At 34.5% G+C, this 18,518-nt stretch overlaps 1 protein-coding gene across 7 annotated transcripts in view; it reads left to right on the forward strand.

Moving 5' to 3' along the window:
- Positions 1 to 18,518, forward strand: part of NOX4 (NADPH oxidase 4) — a 147,570-nt gene that overhangs the window by 118,763 nt on the left and 10,289 nt on the right. For 6 of the 7 annotated variants that reach the window (XM_059068555.2, XM_067038299.1, XM_067038302.1 and 3 more), the window contains 4 exons: positions 8,488 to 8,607; positions 10,158 to 10,266; positions 14,550 to 14,618; positions 16,209 to 16,309. In XM_059068555.2, coding sequence (XP_058924538.1) covers positions 8,488 to 8,607; positions 10,158 to 10,266; positions 14,550 to 14,618; positions 16,209 to 16,309 — 399 coding nt within the window. Of the gene's footprint in view, positions 1 to 8,487; positions 8,608 to 10,157; positions 10,267 to 14,549; positions 14,619 to 16,208; positions 16,310 to 18,518 lie in introns of those variants that run through there. The other variant, XM_059068560.2, reaches the window with a different exon arrangement.

Here is an 18,518-nt window from a genome sequence, read left to right on the forward strand (position 1 = left end):
ACATTCACCTTTTTCCCAGAAACAATTGTTATGTAAAAGATGACTCTGAACCCTTCCATCCCGCAAAGCAGGAATTTCCAGTAGTTCCTTGACACAATGTGCCCTTTTCATATTTTGTTTTGCCTTTATGTATTATCCCTAACCAAAATAATTTCTAATTGACTGTAATCATTAATATGTGATCATTAAGAAGATGAGCTTTGGAGTCAGTCTTACAAGAAATTTAATAACGCTTCTTAATAGAAACGTGGCCTTGAGGAAATTACTTAACATTTTGAGTTTTGGTTCCCACCCCAGCAAAAAGGAGATTATACCTTCCTGTGAAGGTTGGTGTGTAGATTAGGAGTGAAGGTGTATATAGAACATTTTGGTAGGTCCTGGGTTAAATTAAATGTTCAATGAGGAGTATCTATTATTATGATACCTTATTTTAGGTTTTGGGAGGTAAGGGTCTCAGATAGTTTTTGATTTTTTTTACATTAGAATCACTTTTAAAGTAAAAGTTAATCAGATGAAGATAACAAAGGCAAATAATTTTCCAGAAATGTATATTTGCACCAGCATTAAATGTATGTAAATTATAACTCTTTATTATTAATAATAAAATCTAACATTTATCACATGCTTACTATATCCAGGGACCATGTTAAAAGTTTTATCAATTATATTTGCATTCAGCTACATAAAACAGAAACATAGCTAAAAGTGATGAGGGCTTCTTTTTCTCATGTGACAAGAAGTACCAAGGTAAGTGGTGATTATATTAATTCAGGGTCAGCATATTACATCTGAGGTGTCTGCAACTCCCCTTTCCTTCTCTCAATTGCAAGATGCCTCTTTCAGCTTCAGCCATCGTATTCTCTTTCCAGACAGAAGAAAGAAGAACAGAGGGCATAAAAGGTGCAGGCAAGCTGAGTCAGAGTCCTCCTTTACAAGGAGATGCTCAGAACCCCAACCCCAGAAGTCTTACATCTTATTACCCTAAAGTGGGTCTTATGTTTTTGTAAGAAAGGGTGGGAAATATGGTCATTTTTTTTTTCTTAAGTAGATACATTACTGTAACGCCACCACCAATTGGGAATAAGGGAGAGAAAACAGATAAAGGGTAGACAACCAGTGGTCTTTACCTTGCCTGAATTATCTTTTAATCATTACAATAACCAGTGAGGTGTATATTATTTACATCACCTTCTGTTTACAAAGAGTGCAATTGAGGTACAAAGTGATAGGTAACTTGCTCAAGGTTACATAGCTACTAGCTGGTGAAGCCATGATTTAAACTCGATTTAGAGCCTACATTCTAATTTACTATGTTACTATATAGTAAACACATAGTTTTATTCATCTTCCTTAAATTTTCTTTAATAACTCTTTTAAGTTGCAATTTTCCCTCCTACTTGGATTTTAAAAGGGTATTTTTTGCTGTTAAAATCTGTACTGAACGTAATTGCTGTGAAAGTTTTGAGAACAGAAAATTTTACCCTACTGTGAGCATTCTCCCGACTAGTGAATGAGGTTGCAAGCGTATTGTCTCTAAATTAAAGGCAAATGAATGTGTCAAGCATATTTTATTGTTTAGTACTTCTTTCAACCAAAATTTTTTAGTGCCTATTGTATGCCAGCAACTGGAGATAACAACTGAGCTAAACTATTTTAACAGTATCCTGGTTTTCCTGGGTTTTTGAGTTAGTAGTAAAACCCAAGGAGGAAATCTGGTGATTCCTAGACAATAGGGCTAGCTGTATTTATAAAAATATGTTTTATTTTTATGGCATTTTATTGTTTTCAGAGCACTTTCATGTGTAGTATTTTGTTTGTTACACCCATTTATTCTATGAGTTTATCTTACTTATATAATTTACCTCTTGTTTATTAAAAGCCTCTAATCAATTAAAGAGTAAACATAGAAGCTAGAATGATAGAAACTTATAGCAGTAGATTGATTATTTCTTTCTGTCTGAAAAATGTTGCATCTGGTAAGTTGTGTCACAGCTGAAATCCATCATTTTGGGGTTCTGTTATTCCAGAAGCACCTAGGGAGGAGAAAAATGATGGCAGAGGAAGATGAGACAAAACATTAAAATCCATATACTCACAAAATTTTGTAATGTTACACTTAATTCCCAAAGGCTGTCTAACTTTATAGGTTGAGATTTTGTTGATGGTATTTCTGAACTCTTACTTTCTTGGATTATATTTTTAAATATAGTTCTGTGTCATTGTTTTGGTTTTGATTTCAGAGTCTACAGTTACATATATGTATATGACATTACTTGCCTGTCTTCTTTTTCAAACACTTTTTTTTTTCTGTCAGTATTTAGTGATCATTTTTCTACAATAGTTATTCTCTGTCTCCTGGTAATGCTGATATGAATTATGTGTGATTTTATTTGCATTCCTTATTGATCGTACAATTTGGGGGAAGATTCACATTCAGGTAGCAGACATTACCTTCCAGCTCTTGAAATAACTAAATCATCACTTTCTATAAAGGCTCAAAGAAGATAATATTCACAGAATACAAAAGAAAAATACAGGGAAAAATCTCACTTTATTATCAACATTAACGGAATTCTCTGGAAAGACACATTAGAGCAGTGCTTCTCAGACTTTAGTGTGTTTACAAACCACCCAGAGGCCTTAATAAAACATAGATTCTGATTCAGTAAGTCTGAGGTTGGATTTAAAATTCTGTATTCTAACAAGGTCTCATATAAAATTAATGCTATTGGTCCAAGAACCACACTTTGGATGGAAACATACCACATATTAGTCAAAGCCTAATGAAAGGCTTTTCATTCCTTTCAAGGTCAAATTTTATCACATCTGTGACCAGGGAAGAGAGGAGTGCTCAAGCATGCTGAACAGAAAAGAAGAGAGTAGAGTAAAGAAGTCTCTCTCCTCATGGTCACCTATCTTTGATAACAAAGGAAAATCTAAAAGCACACCCCACCGAGCTGAATTACCAATGATTAGTAACAGCGTATCTGTAACAATGTCTTTTCCTTGAAGTCTATTTTATCTGAACTAGGTGTTGACTACAAATATTTTGCTTTCGAATAATTTTCCTCCTATATCTTTAACTTTCAACTTTTTTTTTTTTTTTTTTTTTAATTTTTTGCGGTATGCGGGCCTCTCACTGTTGTGGCCTCTCCCGTTGCGGAGCACAGGCTCCGGACGCACAGGCTCAGCGGCCATGGCTCACGGGCTTAGTTGCTCCGCGGCATGTGGGATCTTCCCGGACCAGGGCACGAACCCGTGTCTCCTGCATCGGCAGGCGGATTCTCAACCACTGCGCCACCAGGGAAGCCCCAACTTTCAACTTTTTTGTACCCTATTTTTTAGGTTAGTCTCTTGAAAAAACCCATGACTCAATTTTATTGTCTTATTTTAGTCTGACAGTCTTTCCCGTTGAGCTGAAGATGTTAATTCATTTACGTTGAATTACATTGTACTCATTATTTGTCCCACGTTTTCTGTTTCTTCCCCTACCCTCTCTCTTTTTTTTTTTTTGCCTGTGAAGACAAGATGCATAATAATGACATTTTACTTCTATTTCTTAATTGAATTGAGCTTTCTACACTAATGGAAAAGAAATGACAAAACAAAATATAGCATAAATAAATTTGAGGTTTATGTATTTATTCACACTAAAATTAGCCAGCAACTAAGCCAGCAAGCTATACACCTTGCTTTCAGCAGGAGGATAAGTTGCCATGTGGAAAAAAGAGGAAAGCTAGGAAAGGCATGGAATGATTTGTTTGAGAAAAAGAAATTGTAAAATATTTGCACCTAAGTGCAGATAAGTGGACAGAAGATAAAAAGATTTGGTTATCATCTTAATAAATAACATTTCAAATTAAATACAATTTTAAAAAAAACACTCTTTGTTGGAAAGGCTGATGTAGTATAAAAGTCTAAACTAAAGATCTAAACTCAATCTTAAAGTGTTTATTTCAACTGAATATATTCCCTCTAAAAGCTTTCAGAGGTAATTTTATTTTAGTGTGGCTTGCAGCTGAGTTTAAATATATGTTGGAATGGGGTGTGAAATTTGGCTAGGTGTTTTCTGAAGATTCACTAGGGGTTGGTCAGCTTATAATTCATGTTTCCAGTTAACTACCTAGTGTGTGCACAGTTTGAAGAGCTTGGTAGCTTTTCTTTTATATTATTTGAACTAGTTTTTGCATATTAATAAATATTTCAAGTCACATATTAGCAGATCAAGCCTAAGTTAGCCAGCACAATTAAAAAAAAAACAAAATCAAAGGGCAAAAACAAATTCTTAACTTTCTATAGGAACTAATTACAATAGTGGGGATCCACCTATATGTTTATGTAGGTGTATGTGTGTATTTAAGAGTGAAAAATAAACATAATATAGATTATTAGATGCTCAATAATAATCTTACTAGTGTAGAAAGCCTAAAAATCTAAGCACACAAACACTAGTAATTTTAATACATGTTTGATATGGTAGGAGATAAAAATAATTGCTTGGGGTCATAAACCATAAGGAATGTCCTACCTAGATGAATAAGTGAAGTGAGTGCTAAAGCTTCTATTTGCTTCTAACATCATATATATTTATCCCCAAAAGTTAGAGCTGGTTTTAACAGGCCATATGGGTGGTGGACAAGAGATAAGTCCTGGGCTCTGAAGAGGGTTGGAGAGCAGATCAGAGACTGCTGCAAATGGCCCAGTGGATAAACTAGATATTAAATAGTCAGCTCTGCAGAAGGAGGTGGTAGAGATAATTGACTTATTTTGTCCTTGGTTCTGAGGGGAATTAGAAAAGAAATCTCCCCTGATATTTAGTAACCACAAGCTCCCTCTCACTTGAGTTGAAACAGTGAATTCACTATATGTATATAGCCCACTAAACACAGAGACAAAAATCTAATTTAAAGTGATTCCAGATGCATGGCATCCTCTTGTGGCCTGGAAGAGGAAAATGAAAATGCTCTTTTGGAGGGACACATTTTAATCCTCAAAGTATTCCTATACATGAGGCACCAAAGAATTCGTATTTTTTAAAAAATGAAACAAATCACATGTTAGTAAAATTGTGTATTTAAAAAGTATAAAGCAAATGTTTAATATGTCAAAAGAAATAAAAGAGAATATTAAAATAATGATTAAGAGACAAAGGACAAATTTCTCAAAACACTTTTGAAAAAGAGCCAATAGATCTTCTAGAAGTGAGAGATACAATATCATAAACTTGAGCAGTTTAGCACAGCCATGGAGAGAATAATGAATTGTCAAGTAGAACTGAACTAATTATCCAGAATGCGACACACAGAGACAAAGGTATGGAAAATATGAAAGAAAGGTTGAGGTATGGTGGGTGGAGTGAGAAGTTCATGCATTCCTTTACATTAGAGGTTCAAAAAGAGAAAAAGAGAGAGTGAAGGAGATGTAATATTTGAAGAAATAATGGCTCAAATTCAGGGATATCAATGAATCTCAAGCAACATAATAAAAATAAATTCACCCTAGGAAAAATCATAATTTACTTACAGAAAGGTAAAAGCAAAGACCAACACTTAACATAAAAGTAGTCAAAAAAAGGGGGGAGGGGAAGAAACAAAAAGTTGGACAAACAGTACAGGTGACATTGTGGTACATAATTCAACATCACTGAACTAAATTCTACAGATCAAAGGAAAAGGCTGTCAGCCTGGAATAAGAAAATGAAATAGGGCAATAAGCTGTTTTCAAGAGATTTGCTCAGAACATAAAGGTAAAGATAGGCTGAAAAGTTAAAGACGGTGAAGAATACAGCAGAGAAATTCTAACAAAGAAATATTGTTTCAGATAAAATAGACTTTAAGGTAAAAATATTTTCAGACATAAAGAGAGTTAATATTCGGTGAAAAAAGAGTTCAATTCATTATTTCTCTGGTTGAAAGAATTAGAATGAACTCCTTTTTTAAGAAGACAGTTTTGATTTGTTTGGTTTCATAAACAGAAATGGAGTTCATTCTGGTGGTCAATATAAACCACTTCTTAGATATGTGACCTTGAAATATTTAAACTTCTAGAACCTCAACTTCCTAACTGAAGTGGTAGAATAATACCACTTAACTCTTGTTTAATAATGACAAATAATTCATCTAAAGCATGTAACACTGTACCAGTCACATAGCTCTACTGACGTCAGAATAGTCAAGGAAAAAGCTGTTGGTTTTACGTTGTAGTATCTTTACATAAACAGAACGATTAGGCCTATAAATTTATTTTGGTTAGAAAAATAATCCTTGGGCTGTCTAATTTAGTTCAAATATAGCTATTCTCTTTTAAAAATCTCACTACCCCAGAGGCTTGTTATATTCTGAAATTTCATTAAAAATAACATTTCCTTTGACAACCCAGATAGAATATGTAGAGGAATGTCCATTTTTGCCAAACACAGGATTGATCTGAGATCAAATCAGAACTTTATAGGGATGTGTTTTGTAAACTTTAAAACACTATAAAGTTGTTCAGTTTTATTATCCCCTTAATGCCAACTAAGAAAAAATATTTATTTTTTTTACCTTTATATACTGTTTTTTAAATTAAATTGCTAGGTTTTTAAAATTTTTATTTTATTTTTTAATTTTTATTTTTTATTTATTTTATTTTTGGCTGTGTTGGGTGTTTGTTGCTGCACACAAGCATTTCTCTGGTTGCGGCGATCAGGGGCTACTCTTCGTTGCGGTGCGTGGGCTTCTCATTGAGGTGGCTTCTCGTTGCAGAGCATGGGCTCTAGGCGCATGGGCTCAGTAGTTGTGGCTCGTGGGCTGTAGAGCGCAGGCTCAGTAGTTGTGGTGCATGGGCTTAGTTGCTCCAGATCTTCCCGGACCAGGGCTCGAACCCATGTCCCTTGCATTGGCTGGCAGGTTCTTAACCACTGTGCCACCAGGGACGCCCTGGACAGTTACTATTTTTTAAGAAAGTGTTTTTTTGTAATAGGAAAAAAGTTTTTAAATGGCAGTGTTTTATATATATAGGTCTTTTTTTTAACATAACGATATCTGGAACTAGGCAGTTTATAGAGGGTATGGCAATTTTATAGTCATCAAAGATAAGTGTTTAGACCATCAGGTCAACATTTCAGGCACCAGGAAGGAGGAAAGAAGGGGACAGGGATAGAGATGCAACTTTCAACTGAGACAGCTTCCTTCAAGGAACCTTCCAGTTTTCCTAACTATACTTCCATTTATATCACATTAGGCAGAACATAGTCACACAACCGAAATAGATGCAAGACAATCTGGGAAATGTCGTATTTTGGCTGGGCACTTTGCTTCCCTGAATAACGTTAATGTTTTGTTACTAAGCAAGAATGAGACCTAAATGTCCATTGACAGATGAATGGATAAAGAAGATGTGGTATATATATACAATGGAATATTACTCAGCCATGAATAATGGCTCTGAATGAAATAATGCCATTTATAACAACATGGGTGGACCTAGAGATTATCATACTAAGTGAAGTAAGACAAAGACAAATATCATATGATACTGCTTATATGTGGAGTCTAAAAAAATGATACAAATGAACTTATTTACAAAACAGAAATAGACCCACAGACATAGAAAACAAACTTATGGTTACCAAAGGGGAAGGGGGGAAGTGATAAATTAGGAGCTTAGGATTAACATATACACACTACTATATATAAAGTAGATAACCAACAAGGACTTACTGTATAACCCAGGGAACTATACTCAGTATTTTGTAATAACCTATAAGGGAAAATAATCTGAAAAAAGAATAGATATATGTATATGTAAAACTGAATCACTGGAAACTAACACAACCTTGTAAATCAACTATACTTCAATCAAAAACAAAAGCAAGAAAGAATGGGAGGATGAATATTGAGTGAACGATTTTCAAGTTTCATTGTAGTGCAGAAGGATTTCACACACATACACACACATACACACATACATTTGAATATACAATCACAAGTAGAGTAATCAGAGATTCCTTTGAGATTGTGCTCTGGCTATTTCTATACTAATAAACCTAACCAGGGCAAGAAGAGGAACAGGGTTAGTTTCTTTTCTGTTCACATGGTAAAAGTTTCAGGAAATATTTCTGCTGCTGTCTTTACCATGGAGAATAATATTATTGAATTTAGACACAATAAAACAAGATATTTTAATTTAGTCCAATATAGTAATAAAATTGATCAAAGCTTTAACTAGTCCTTAGCTAACTATCATGGTCCTATATACATTTCCCTACACTTTAAATGAATGTTTCCCTCAAAATACATATGCTTTGAAACAGATGTACTTGTGCTAATATTGACAGTTCATAAACAACACTTCTCGTTCCTTTAAGCTTATCACTATGAGAAACGATGAAATGAGGCCCGAGCCATCACAAAGCCTAGACACTAGATTTATCATGTTTGCCACATATTATAGAAATTTAATTTAACTCATTTTCATTTTTTCTACCTTTGTCTGCCTTGTCCACAGGCTCTACATTGATGGTCCCTTTGGAAGTCCATTTGAAGACTCACTGAACTATGAGGTTAGCCTCTGCGTGGCTGGAGGCATTGGAGTAACTCCTTTTGCATCAATACTCAACACTCTGCTGTATGTCATTTTGATCCATTATGTTAGTCCAAGTAGAGAACTGTCAATATTTCAGACAGCTCTCTTTCAGTAAGAAGTAATTCCTTCCAGAATTCTTTTACTTATTGTTCAAGGAACTCCATTTACTGATAGATAAGGGGAATAACTGAGTGATTGTCAATACGTAGTCTATGGCTTTCAGCTTGTTCTCTTGTAGAATAATGTCAGTATCACAATTATGCATTCCTCTGTCCTTTTCCTCTGTTAAAGTCATTCCACCAGCCTCTGTTTCTTTACTTTCTCATCAGGGGCAAGTGGCATTATTAATGCATTTAGTCAACAAATATTTTTGAGCACCTATGTGCCGATTGATCTTATAGTTTCTGGTAATAGAGCAATGACTAAAGAGAGTCTCTGCCCTTAAAAAGTTTACATTCAAATGGGGCAGGAAAAAAATAAACCAGTGAAACATTCATAAATAACATGATTTCAGAAAATATTAGAACTATGATGAAGAGAAGAGAGATTAATGGGATATAGAAATAAAGGGCCCAGGTTATTTTAGAAGTATGGTCAGGGAAAGCCTTTCTGAGGAGGTGACAAAAGAGCACATCATTCCTTGGTCTGTTACTCACCAAATTTATAACAGACTGAAGAATAAAAATTTCAAAGGTAAGATTGCTTAACTAGGATATACTTATTCAGTTATTTTAGTTCTAGGATTATAAGCAAAAATTAATGGACAGTAATTGTCATGAAACCCACAAACAAAATCTATTCTGTTCCCTTTTCAAGAAAACACAATTTAAATTAAAAGTTTGTTTTATGAAGTACTAAAAAAGAAATAATAAGTTGAAGTGATGTGTTTGAATGATATTTTATTTCAATTTTAAATACTTGATATAAATTTGGGACTTTTTGGAAGTTCTTAGAAAAATAACTATATTCCAAACCAGAAATTGTTTCTGAAAACGTTTTGCAAGTTATTTGGACACCTAAAGTTTAAAAAAAGGAAGAATATTTTCTTAACCTCAAGCCTACTTCGTAATTATAAGGAGGAATCCAGACTTGGAATTGTGAGTTGCTAGAATGCATTACATAGTAGGTGGTTGTGAAATCTCTTTCTTTAACAATTATTAAGAAGGGGGTAAACAACCAACTTTCTGGAATGGTTTTGGCTCATTTTGCCTGGAAGCCAGGGCAAGATGACCATTGGAGCCCTGTTGAGTGATAGAATTCACTGAAAATAGAGAACTTTTTTTGCCTGAGATGCAGAGCTGATATTATTCTAATCCAGGAGTTTAGTTTATTTCCTTCAAATGGAAATGGGTGATATGCATATAATATCCATAAGCAAGAACACTTAAATTCATGGAGTATATCATATCTTTGAGTCAGTATATTGCATTTTAAATAAATTTGGGAGTTAAAGTAAGTGGTATGTCAGATGCTAGAATGTAAATGACTTTTTTCTATAGGTTGCTTACTAATGAGAAACAAAATTTCAAGTATATAGGGATTCTTAATTTTTTTGCCATCATAATCATTATCATGTTATTTTAATTTTAAAGGGATGACTGGAAACCATACAGGCTTAGAAGACTGTATTTTATTTGGGTGTGCAGAGACATCCAATCCTTCCGTTGGTTTGCAGACTTACTATGTGTGTTGTATAACAAGGTAAAATTAGGTTTGTTTTTACTTTTGCAGCTTTCTAAATTTAAAATAAATTATCTTATTTCAAATTGTAAAAGTAATAAGTGCTCACTATAGAATAAACCAGAAAATATGCAGATAAGTAGTGAGGAGGAAAAAAAAATCCCTTAAACTTAAAAAAGAGGTAATATCTGTTAATAATTTGGTACACATCTTTTCAGATATTGGGATCTGTGAATTTGTGTATGTGTCTAGAACATGTTTTAACATGGAATGTTTTAACATAGAAATGTATGCAAATGATTGGTGATGTATGCGTATAGGATACATATGCATGCAAATGTGAATGCATATGAGATTGTGACAGGGACAGATAGAGGAAAACATCAACAGGCAACTACTAATACACCTTTCCTCCTTTGTTCTAGTAGCTCTTATCTCTTATCTCCACCTTTGATATTCCAAGTTGGATCATCAGCAGACTTCTGGCACAGTATACAGAATTTCAAAAATCCCAAATTCTAAGTTTTATTCCTTACAGAGATGAAAACAGGCATTTTCGTCTATCCTACATGTAACCTGTTACTTATCTATTAATGTATCTTTATTTTTTAAGCTATTCAAGTAATACACATTGCTACAAATTTTTCTAATAATCCACATGAAGCAAAATCCCCACCCAATTTTTGTAACCAGATGTAACTCACGAGCATTCTATACATTCTACCATACTATTTGTATAGTTCTTCACATTGCTTTCTATAAACTTATTACTATCTAACCAGACACAAAAGGACAACTGTTGTGTGAATCCTCTTACATAAGGCACCTAGAGTAGTCTAATTCCTAAAGACAAAAAGTAGAGTGGTGTTGCCAGGTTTCCAGGAAGGACAAGTGGGTAGTTACTGTTTAATGGACACAGAGTTTCAGATTGGGAAGATGAAGAAGTTCTGAAAATGGATTGGTGGTGATGGTTGCACAACAATGTGAATGTATTTAATGCTAATCAACTGTATACTTAAAAAACAGTTAAAATGATCAGTCTTATGCTATGTATATTTTACCACACTAAAAAAAAAAGTACAGATTTCTGGGGCTCACCAAGGACCTGCTAAATCAGGAGAAAAAAAAAAAAAGGAGAGATGAGAAGCCACTGAATGGATCTGAGCATACTTATATGATTGTAGATCATCTTGAGAGTGTGTGTGAATATACCAAGCCTCGGAGTACTGCAGTTTCTAGAGGGGCAGAAGACGAGTGATAAGTCAGTAAAGAAGATTGGTCAGAGTGGCCAGTGAGGTAGTAGGAAGCCAAGAGGTAGTTCTGTCCTGAGGTAAGGGAGAAAAATCTTTCAAGAAGACCATCATCACCACTCTCAAATGTGTGGGTATTTTTTCTAGGTTAATGCCTGAGGCTGGAGTTCCTGAGTTGGAGGCTCTGAGGACTTTGGGAGTGAATTTAAATTTTTAATATATACTAAAACAATGTCCCCCAAGGAGGCTAAAACAATTTACATTTCCACCAAAGAATATAAGAGAAATTTATTCCAAACATTATATTACCAATCTTTCAAATTTCTATCCATCTGTTAAACAGTGGCATCTCTGTATTTTTCCCTGAATGCTAGTGAGACTGAACTTCTCTTCCTATGCTTATCAACCACTTGTATTACTTCTCGGATTTCCTAATTCTACCTTTGCCTGTTTTTCTAGTTTAAAAAAATTGTTTTGAACTGATAGAGAGCCTATACTTTTTTAAATAAAAGGCTATAATTGGATCCAAGATGTGGAAAGGCACATTTGAATAATAGATGCTTTATAAGGCAAGTATCAGGGCAGGGAAGGAATAAAGGAAAGAAAAAAAATATAAATGGCTGGACATTCGAAGTAGTTCAATCTTAAGATTTCTTCTCAAACTTTTTGGTGGATATGCTTTACCCTTAGGATTCCATGGAGTAAATAATATAAAAGCTTAAAATAGTGTAAATAATGTGGTGATGATTATCTCTACACACACCTTTGTATACTTGTTTTGATTTTTCACATCAAGAGGATGAACACTGGTCCTGCAATTGTGCCTCTGAGGAAGATGTTAAAAATAAGTCTTTTTTTATTTTCTGTGTTTGCACCTGAGTTACCAAGTTCAGTGTGTTTGTGTGTGTGTGTGTTTCTTTAGTAGATACTATTGCTTGTTTTCAATGAGGGATAAGTTAAAATGGAGACATTGAAATCATTAAATACATTATTTAAGTCCGCATACTTCTCTCTGGAGGCTGTGGGCACCAAACACGTTATTTTTTTTCTTTTTGTTTAAATTAATTTTTATTGGAGTATAGTTGATTTACAATGTTGTGTTAGTTTCTACTGCACAGCAAAATGAATCGGCTATACATATACATATATCCTCTCGTTTTTGGATTTCCTTCCCATTTAGGTCACCACAGTGCATTAAGTAGAGTTCCCTGTGCTTTACAGTATGTTCTCATTAGTTAAGAGAAAAACAAATATCGTATATTAACGCATATATGTAGAATCTAGAAAAACGGTATAGATGATCTTACTTCCAAACAGCAGTTATTGATGCAGGAGTCATTGGGGTGATCTCAGAGAAGCATCCTGGTAGACATTTAAGACAAAAATCAATGCAAGTCATGTGTTTTGTGGGGTGCTATCCATTACTGGCACCTGGAAATTCCTGTTTCCTCACAATTAAAATTCATAAACCCAGATTCAATTCCTGAAGGGCCTTAAAATGACTTTAGTGTTTGGGTATAACTTGAGGCAGCTGTGGTATGGAATGTAATGATTATATTTTAAGACTATTATGGGTGCTGAGAATCATCACTTATCACTTTAAAAGTAAAATGTGTTTTTATTGGGATTTTATAACTTAGAGTTGCCACCTGCAGAAAATGTATAGTTTTCGATCTGGAAGAAACCTGTAGGATAATGTCATTCAGCTCTATCATCGTCCTGATGAAGAAACTGAGGCCTTTATAAGTTGAGTAACTCCCTAGAAATCTCAAGGTTAGACAGTGATGGCAGTAGAAACAAGTCTCTAGCCACCTGGCAGGTGCCCTTACTATTATAAAGGGTGCCAGAGGAGTGATGTAACCTCACTTAATTACTCCCTATTTGCAAAATGACTTCTTTTGCATTCCTGAACCTTCTATCTTGAGCCCCAATATATATTCATTAAAAAATCATTACTTTCACACTCTGTAAAAACAGTACTTGAAATCAGTTGATGCTTTGGCTGCAACAAGGTTCAGCAAAGCCATACCATCTCCAGCAAACCTACTACGCCCACTGATGCTCAAGAAATAGTTTGGCTGTTGAAGAAGTGCTGGTCTCTTCTAAGCCTTTCCTCAGGTTCTACACATCAGATACTCATCTCTGTTCCCCAGAGCACACCATGGTTATTTTGTTCCTTCCTTCTCTTCTACTTTTTGTTGGTTTTTTTTGTTTGTTTTTTTTTTTTACTTTTTGACTCCTTTTCCTTATCTTTCAGCATCTCCTTATTTCAGGGTGGTGAAAGGAGGCCTTAAGAAGAAGAATATTTTTTTAAATGTAGATTTCAGAAGTCAGGATTCAGTCAGAGCAAGGCCAGAGTCATTAGCAGATTCATTTTTGCCTTCTGGTAAAAGGAAGCCTGTGGGGACAAAACCCTTTTACCCCCTTTGTTGAATTCATTTTTCTTTAGATAATTTTCTTTGTCAGTTTATTTTTCAAGATTTCAAAATGTTTGAGAGCTTTTCCAGACTATTTTATTTTGGCAGGTATATTTGCTGCCTCATACATTTTTATACAAGGGAAACCAGTGCTGAATAGGAAGAAGGTAGGAACTGGAACCAGGTTTTGTTTGTTTTGTTTTTTGTGATTTCTAGCATGCCTATTAAATATCACTTTTTACTTTTAAAAAATCATATTCTTTCTGAGTGAACTTTTTAGTAAAATTTAGAGGCTCTTAGGGAATAAAATAAGAAATAATTGGGGAGGATTTAGGGGAATATTAGTGTAACATTTAGCGTGTTTGATTTTGTATTTGTGAAGATAACAGAGAACTAATCCTGTCCACTACCGCCATCATAACTAATTAAACCAGTAGGTGACAGGTTATTAATGTTAGAATCTGCCATGTCTGTGGTACATATATATGTATGTATATATGTACATTTGCTCATAGATGTTGGCTGTGATAAGACACGATACATCTTAACAAATCGTAGAATCACATATGCTAGGATAGGAGAGAGTCTGTGTATACAGAACAAATTTTAATGTCTATTTACTTTTATGTCCTGTCAGTTTTGGCAAGAGAACAGACCTGACTATGTCAACATCCAGCTGTATCTCAGTCAGACAGATGGGTTACAGGTATGTGATTGGATGTTATTGTAAATTAAACAAGCCTCTTGAGAAGATTTACTGTAGGGGCTGTGTGGAAGAAGATTTCTGCAGGTGGTTTGAAGAGAAGAGATGTTTCCCAGAGGAAAGCCTGTTTTGGAATGTGTCCAGCAAACTCATGGCTTGTCCTTGAAGTCAACCGTATTCTCCCTTTCACAGGGTGCTGGAACAGACCTTTGAGTTCATCTCTCTTCTCTCCACAGTTGCCTCATCTAGAGATGAGGACATAAGCGAATAGTCTTGTGATTATGTTCATCGAGGGGAGGTTTTATGTGGCTAGAGAAGATAAGATCCTACACAATTAAGCTTGCTTCTCTTCAAGGGAAACTAAATAAAGTAACAGTCATCACGCATTATTTACTTCACTGCTAGATGCTGTGCTGAGCATTTCATATACGTTTTCTCATGTAATTCCAACATATTCAAGAGGTAAATGATTTTGCAATCCCCATATCATAGATGAAGAAACTGTTTATAAACATTATATGGCCGTATAAACCTGAGCATGAATGCTTTCACAAGTTTTATTGTAGTATTTTCCATCATACATTTTCTATAATAGTTTGAATACAAAATATGAATGCTTGTCAGTTACTTTGAAACTAATCTAAGCCTATTTTTTAGTCAGATTTCTACCCTACTTGGTACGTGAAAACATTTTATTTTATACTCTCATGAAGCAAGTTAGTATCATTATCCCTCATGGTTTCGCTGTAATTAAGGTACAGAGCATATATTACATCTGGTTCTCAGTTTATCTGCGTGGGACTCAGACACTTTCTCCTCTCTTCTCACTTCACTCTCTTTATCACCAATTCAGATCTAATAGTCTGTTAATTGCAAGCACCAGTACCTTAGACGTTGTTTCTTGCTAGATCCCAAATTTGGAGTTCTTCTGTTTTAGGCTATCATGTCCAGGATCATTTCCCCAAATTTATGGTGACAATTTATAGTATTTTACTCATATAATGAGCCAAATATGATAACTTTGCAGTACAAAAACGTTTCAATCAAGCTTATGTGCTACACCTTGAGAGTAGGCAATTAGAATTCATTCTTTAAGGCTGCAGTTGCTTAAAAATGATGCAACTGGGCTTCCCTGGTGGCGCAGTGGTTGAGAGTCCGCCTGCCGATGCAGGGGATACGGGTTCGTGCCCCGGTCCGGGAAGATCCCACATGCCGCGGAGCGGCTGGGCCCGTGAGCCATGGCCGCTGGGCCTGTGCGTCCGGAGCCTTCGCTCCACAACGGGAAAGGCCACAACAGTGAGAGGCCCACGTATCACCAAAAAAAAAAAAAAAAAAATGATGCAACTAACTGAAGTCTAAGAAAATCAGCCATTTGTAATAATGGCATTCAAGAAGGTAATGGATTTTAAAGGGAAAGAGGGAGGAAATGATGCTTCTAAATGACTTTACCTAATAGGTTGCCATATGATACTTATATTCTTTATATCACAGCAATTTGTTAGGAAGCCACAGCACCAGCAAAGATGATGTTAGAAAAGTGGGTTATTTGTCCAACTCTGTGTCATATAAAATATAGTGCTTTCTTTTTGGCAGAAGATAATTGGAGAAAAATATCAAGCACTGAATTCAAGACTTTTTATTGGACGTCCTCGGTGGAAACTTCTGTTTAATGAAATAGCAAAATATAACAGAGGGTAAGTACTATTCCTCAAAAAATTTATGTGGCTAATGATCAAATTAAAATATTCCCAAGTCATCACATGAAGTTTTTAAAGATTACTTAGTAATGGGTTTACAAATTACAGAGTCACTTAAACACTCAATTATCACTACCAAAAGAGGAAGCAAGGCAAGAACCACCTCAAGCATCTGTAATGCCAAATACTTAAAATTTGGCTTAAAAATAGTCTATTTATGAACTAGACTCTCCTACCTACTTTTCAATTTACATAGATCCATATTATAAAGGGTGTTCATTCCAATAGCATAAATCAGGTAATCATTGGGAAAGTTTTTTAAAATCACGGTAGCAAGTGAGGGAGCTCTTCAAGTAGTTCTAACAGTGAATGCACTTAAAAATCAGATTTTTGGTACCTTTTTACCAGAATGAATACATTTTTTAAAACTGTTAGTTTTCAAAACTCTTTAATATGCAGTCTCTAAACCAAAAACTTAAGGCTTGTTAACTGGAAAAAGGCACTATTTAAATAGAAGACTTCATTTTAGATGTAAAAATCTCCCTATTTCCAAACATATTTTTTTCTTTGAAGCTATAATTCTATAAAGAATTCTAGCATTATGGGCTATATGTCTATATGTCCATGATCTGAAGCGATAACAATTGAAGGAAAGCATTCATTTTGGGCACAGACTAGGGAGCCTGTTTGTCTTCTGTAAAATTATCATAGTGCAGGGCAATGGTCTATAAGAATTTTAAAAGCATTTTGAAAACCATATACCCACTCATACATTTTAAAGTTGGCATCAAAAAAGTTTCATCATAAGTTTAAATAGTTCCAAAGGCTATAATTTCTAACATACTGCAGATATTGACATTTTAAAATTAATGTAACTCTTTTAAACATATCTACTGGAATCTAAATATCATAGTTTCTTGATACCAACCTCGTATATTTGTATGTTTTGTAGCTTTCACTATCAGTTAGAAACTTTACATCACACTTTTGTCAGTTGAACTTGTATTTCTATCCTGTTTATCCTGCAGAATTTTATTAAAATTCAATAAAATTTGACACTTGAACTAATCATAGTTTTGTTGCTAAACTAAACACACCTGCAATAAGAATGTATATAAATAGAAGATTTAATTTTTTAAATTTCCTGTGACTCTAAGGCACCAGTGATCATCGTTTTCTTCTAGATTGAATTATGCTACAATTATTAGCATATATTTGATTACTTCATAATTTAAAAAATACATTTTGATAAATATAAAAAGTGTATTTGATTGTAAATGAATGAGGCAGCTTATTAGATGGACAGTTTATTTAAAGCCCCGATTTATAAATTTATGGATGAATATGATCTACTGAAATAATCATGGATTCATCCTGGCTTTTGTCTTCATCTTCAGAGATTTTGTTTTAGGAATCATGGTGTGAAGCCCCAGAAGCAAAATCTAAAAAGGAATACAGTGACCCATGTAATTCAGGTTACAACCATGTTTGAAAGCACTCCTAGATTTCCTTCCCTTGATGAAGTAACTTGGGTTAAAGAGGAAAGCATTATTTGGAAAGCAGAGGTCCTTTGTAATATTCAGGGCCCTAGTTAAAGGTGAACTATAGAATAAAGAAAAAAGTCAACCCAGTTTTTGTTATATTTCTTTCCCTTCTTTCTCCAAAATCATCCACCTTAGATGTGACCGTCTTGTCATACTCACCTGGGTCTTGCTATGCACCACAGACTCCTTCCTCCCTAATGACATTTAACTGACTTCTGACAAGTGTTCTTTTATTAGTTTTCATAGTATAGTGCTGAAAACTTTGATAGTTTGTTTCTTTGTTTTGCTTGTTTGTTTTTGCTCAGTTCTGAAACCAAACCCCCAAACAGTAGAGGATCATTTGCAAGAAATTACACTGGGATTTTTGGTTTCTTTGGTTAGTTCTCAAGAGTTCTCATTTGTTATACTGTTCATATTGAGAGGGATTTTGTATGTTTATTTGGTTGTTTGTTCATTTTCTTTAAACAGCAAAGCTTATTTAAGAAGAGCAAGTGTGCACCATCTACGGTTGACATTTTGTATACTTTCATTTTGTGTATTTGCTCTGGGCAGGCACCCCAAATGCATTATTTTTTGAAGCATTTTTATGTAGCGTAGCTAGGAAAAGAATGGATCAACGTTTTAAGGTTTGTTAACTGGAAAAAGGCACTATTTAAATAGAA

This window comes from Kogia breviceps, chromosome 7 (assembly GCF_026419965.1).
Source record: "Kogia breviceps isolate mKogBre1 chromosome 7, mKogBre1 haplotype 1, whole genome shotgun sequence".
NCBI lineage: Eukaryota > Metazoa > Chordata > Mammalia > Artiodactyla > Physeteridae > Kogia > Kogia breviceps.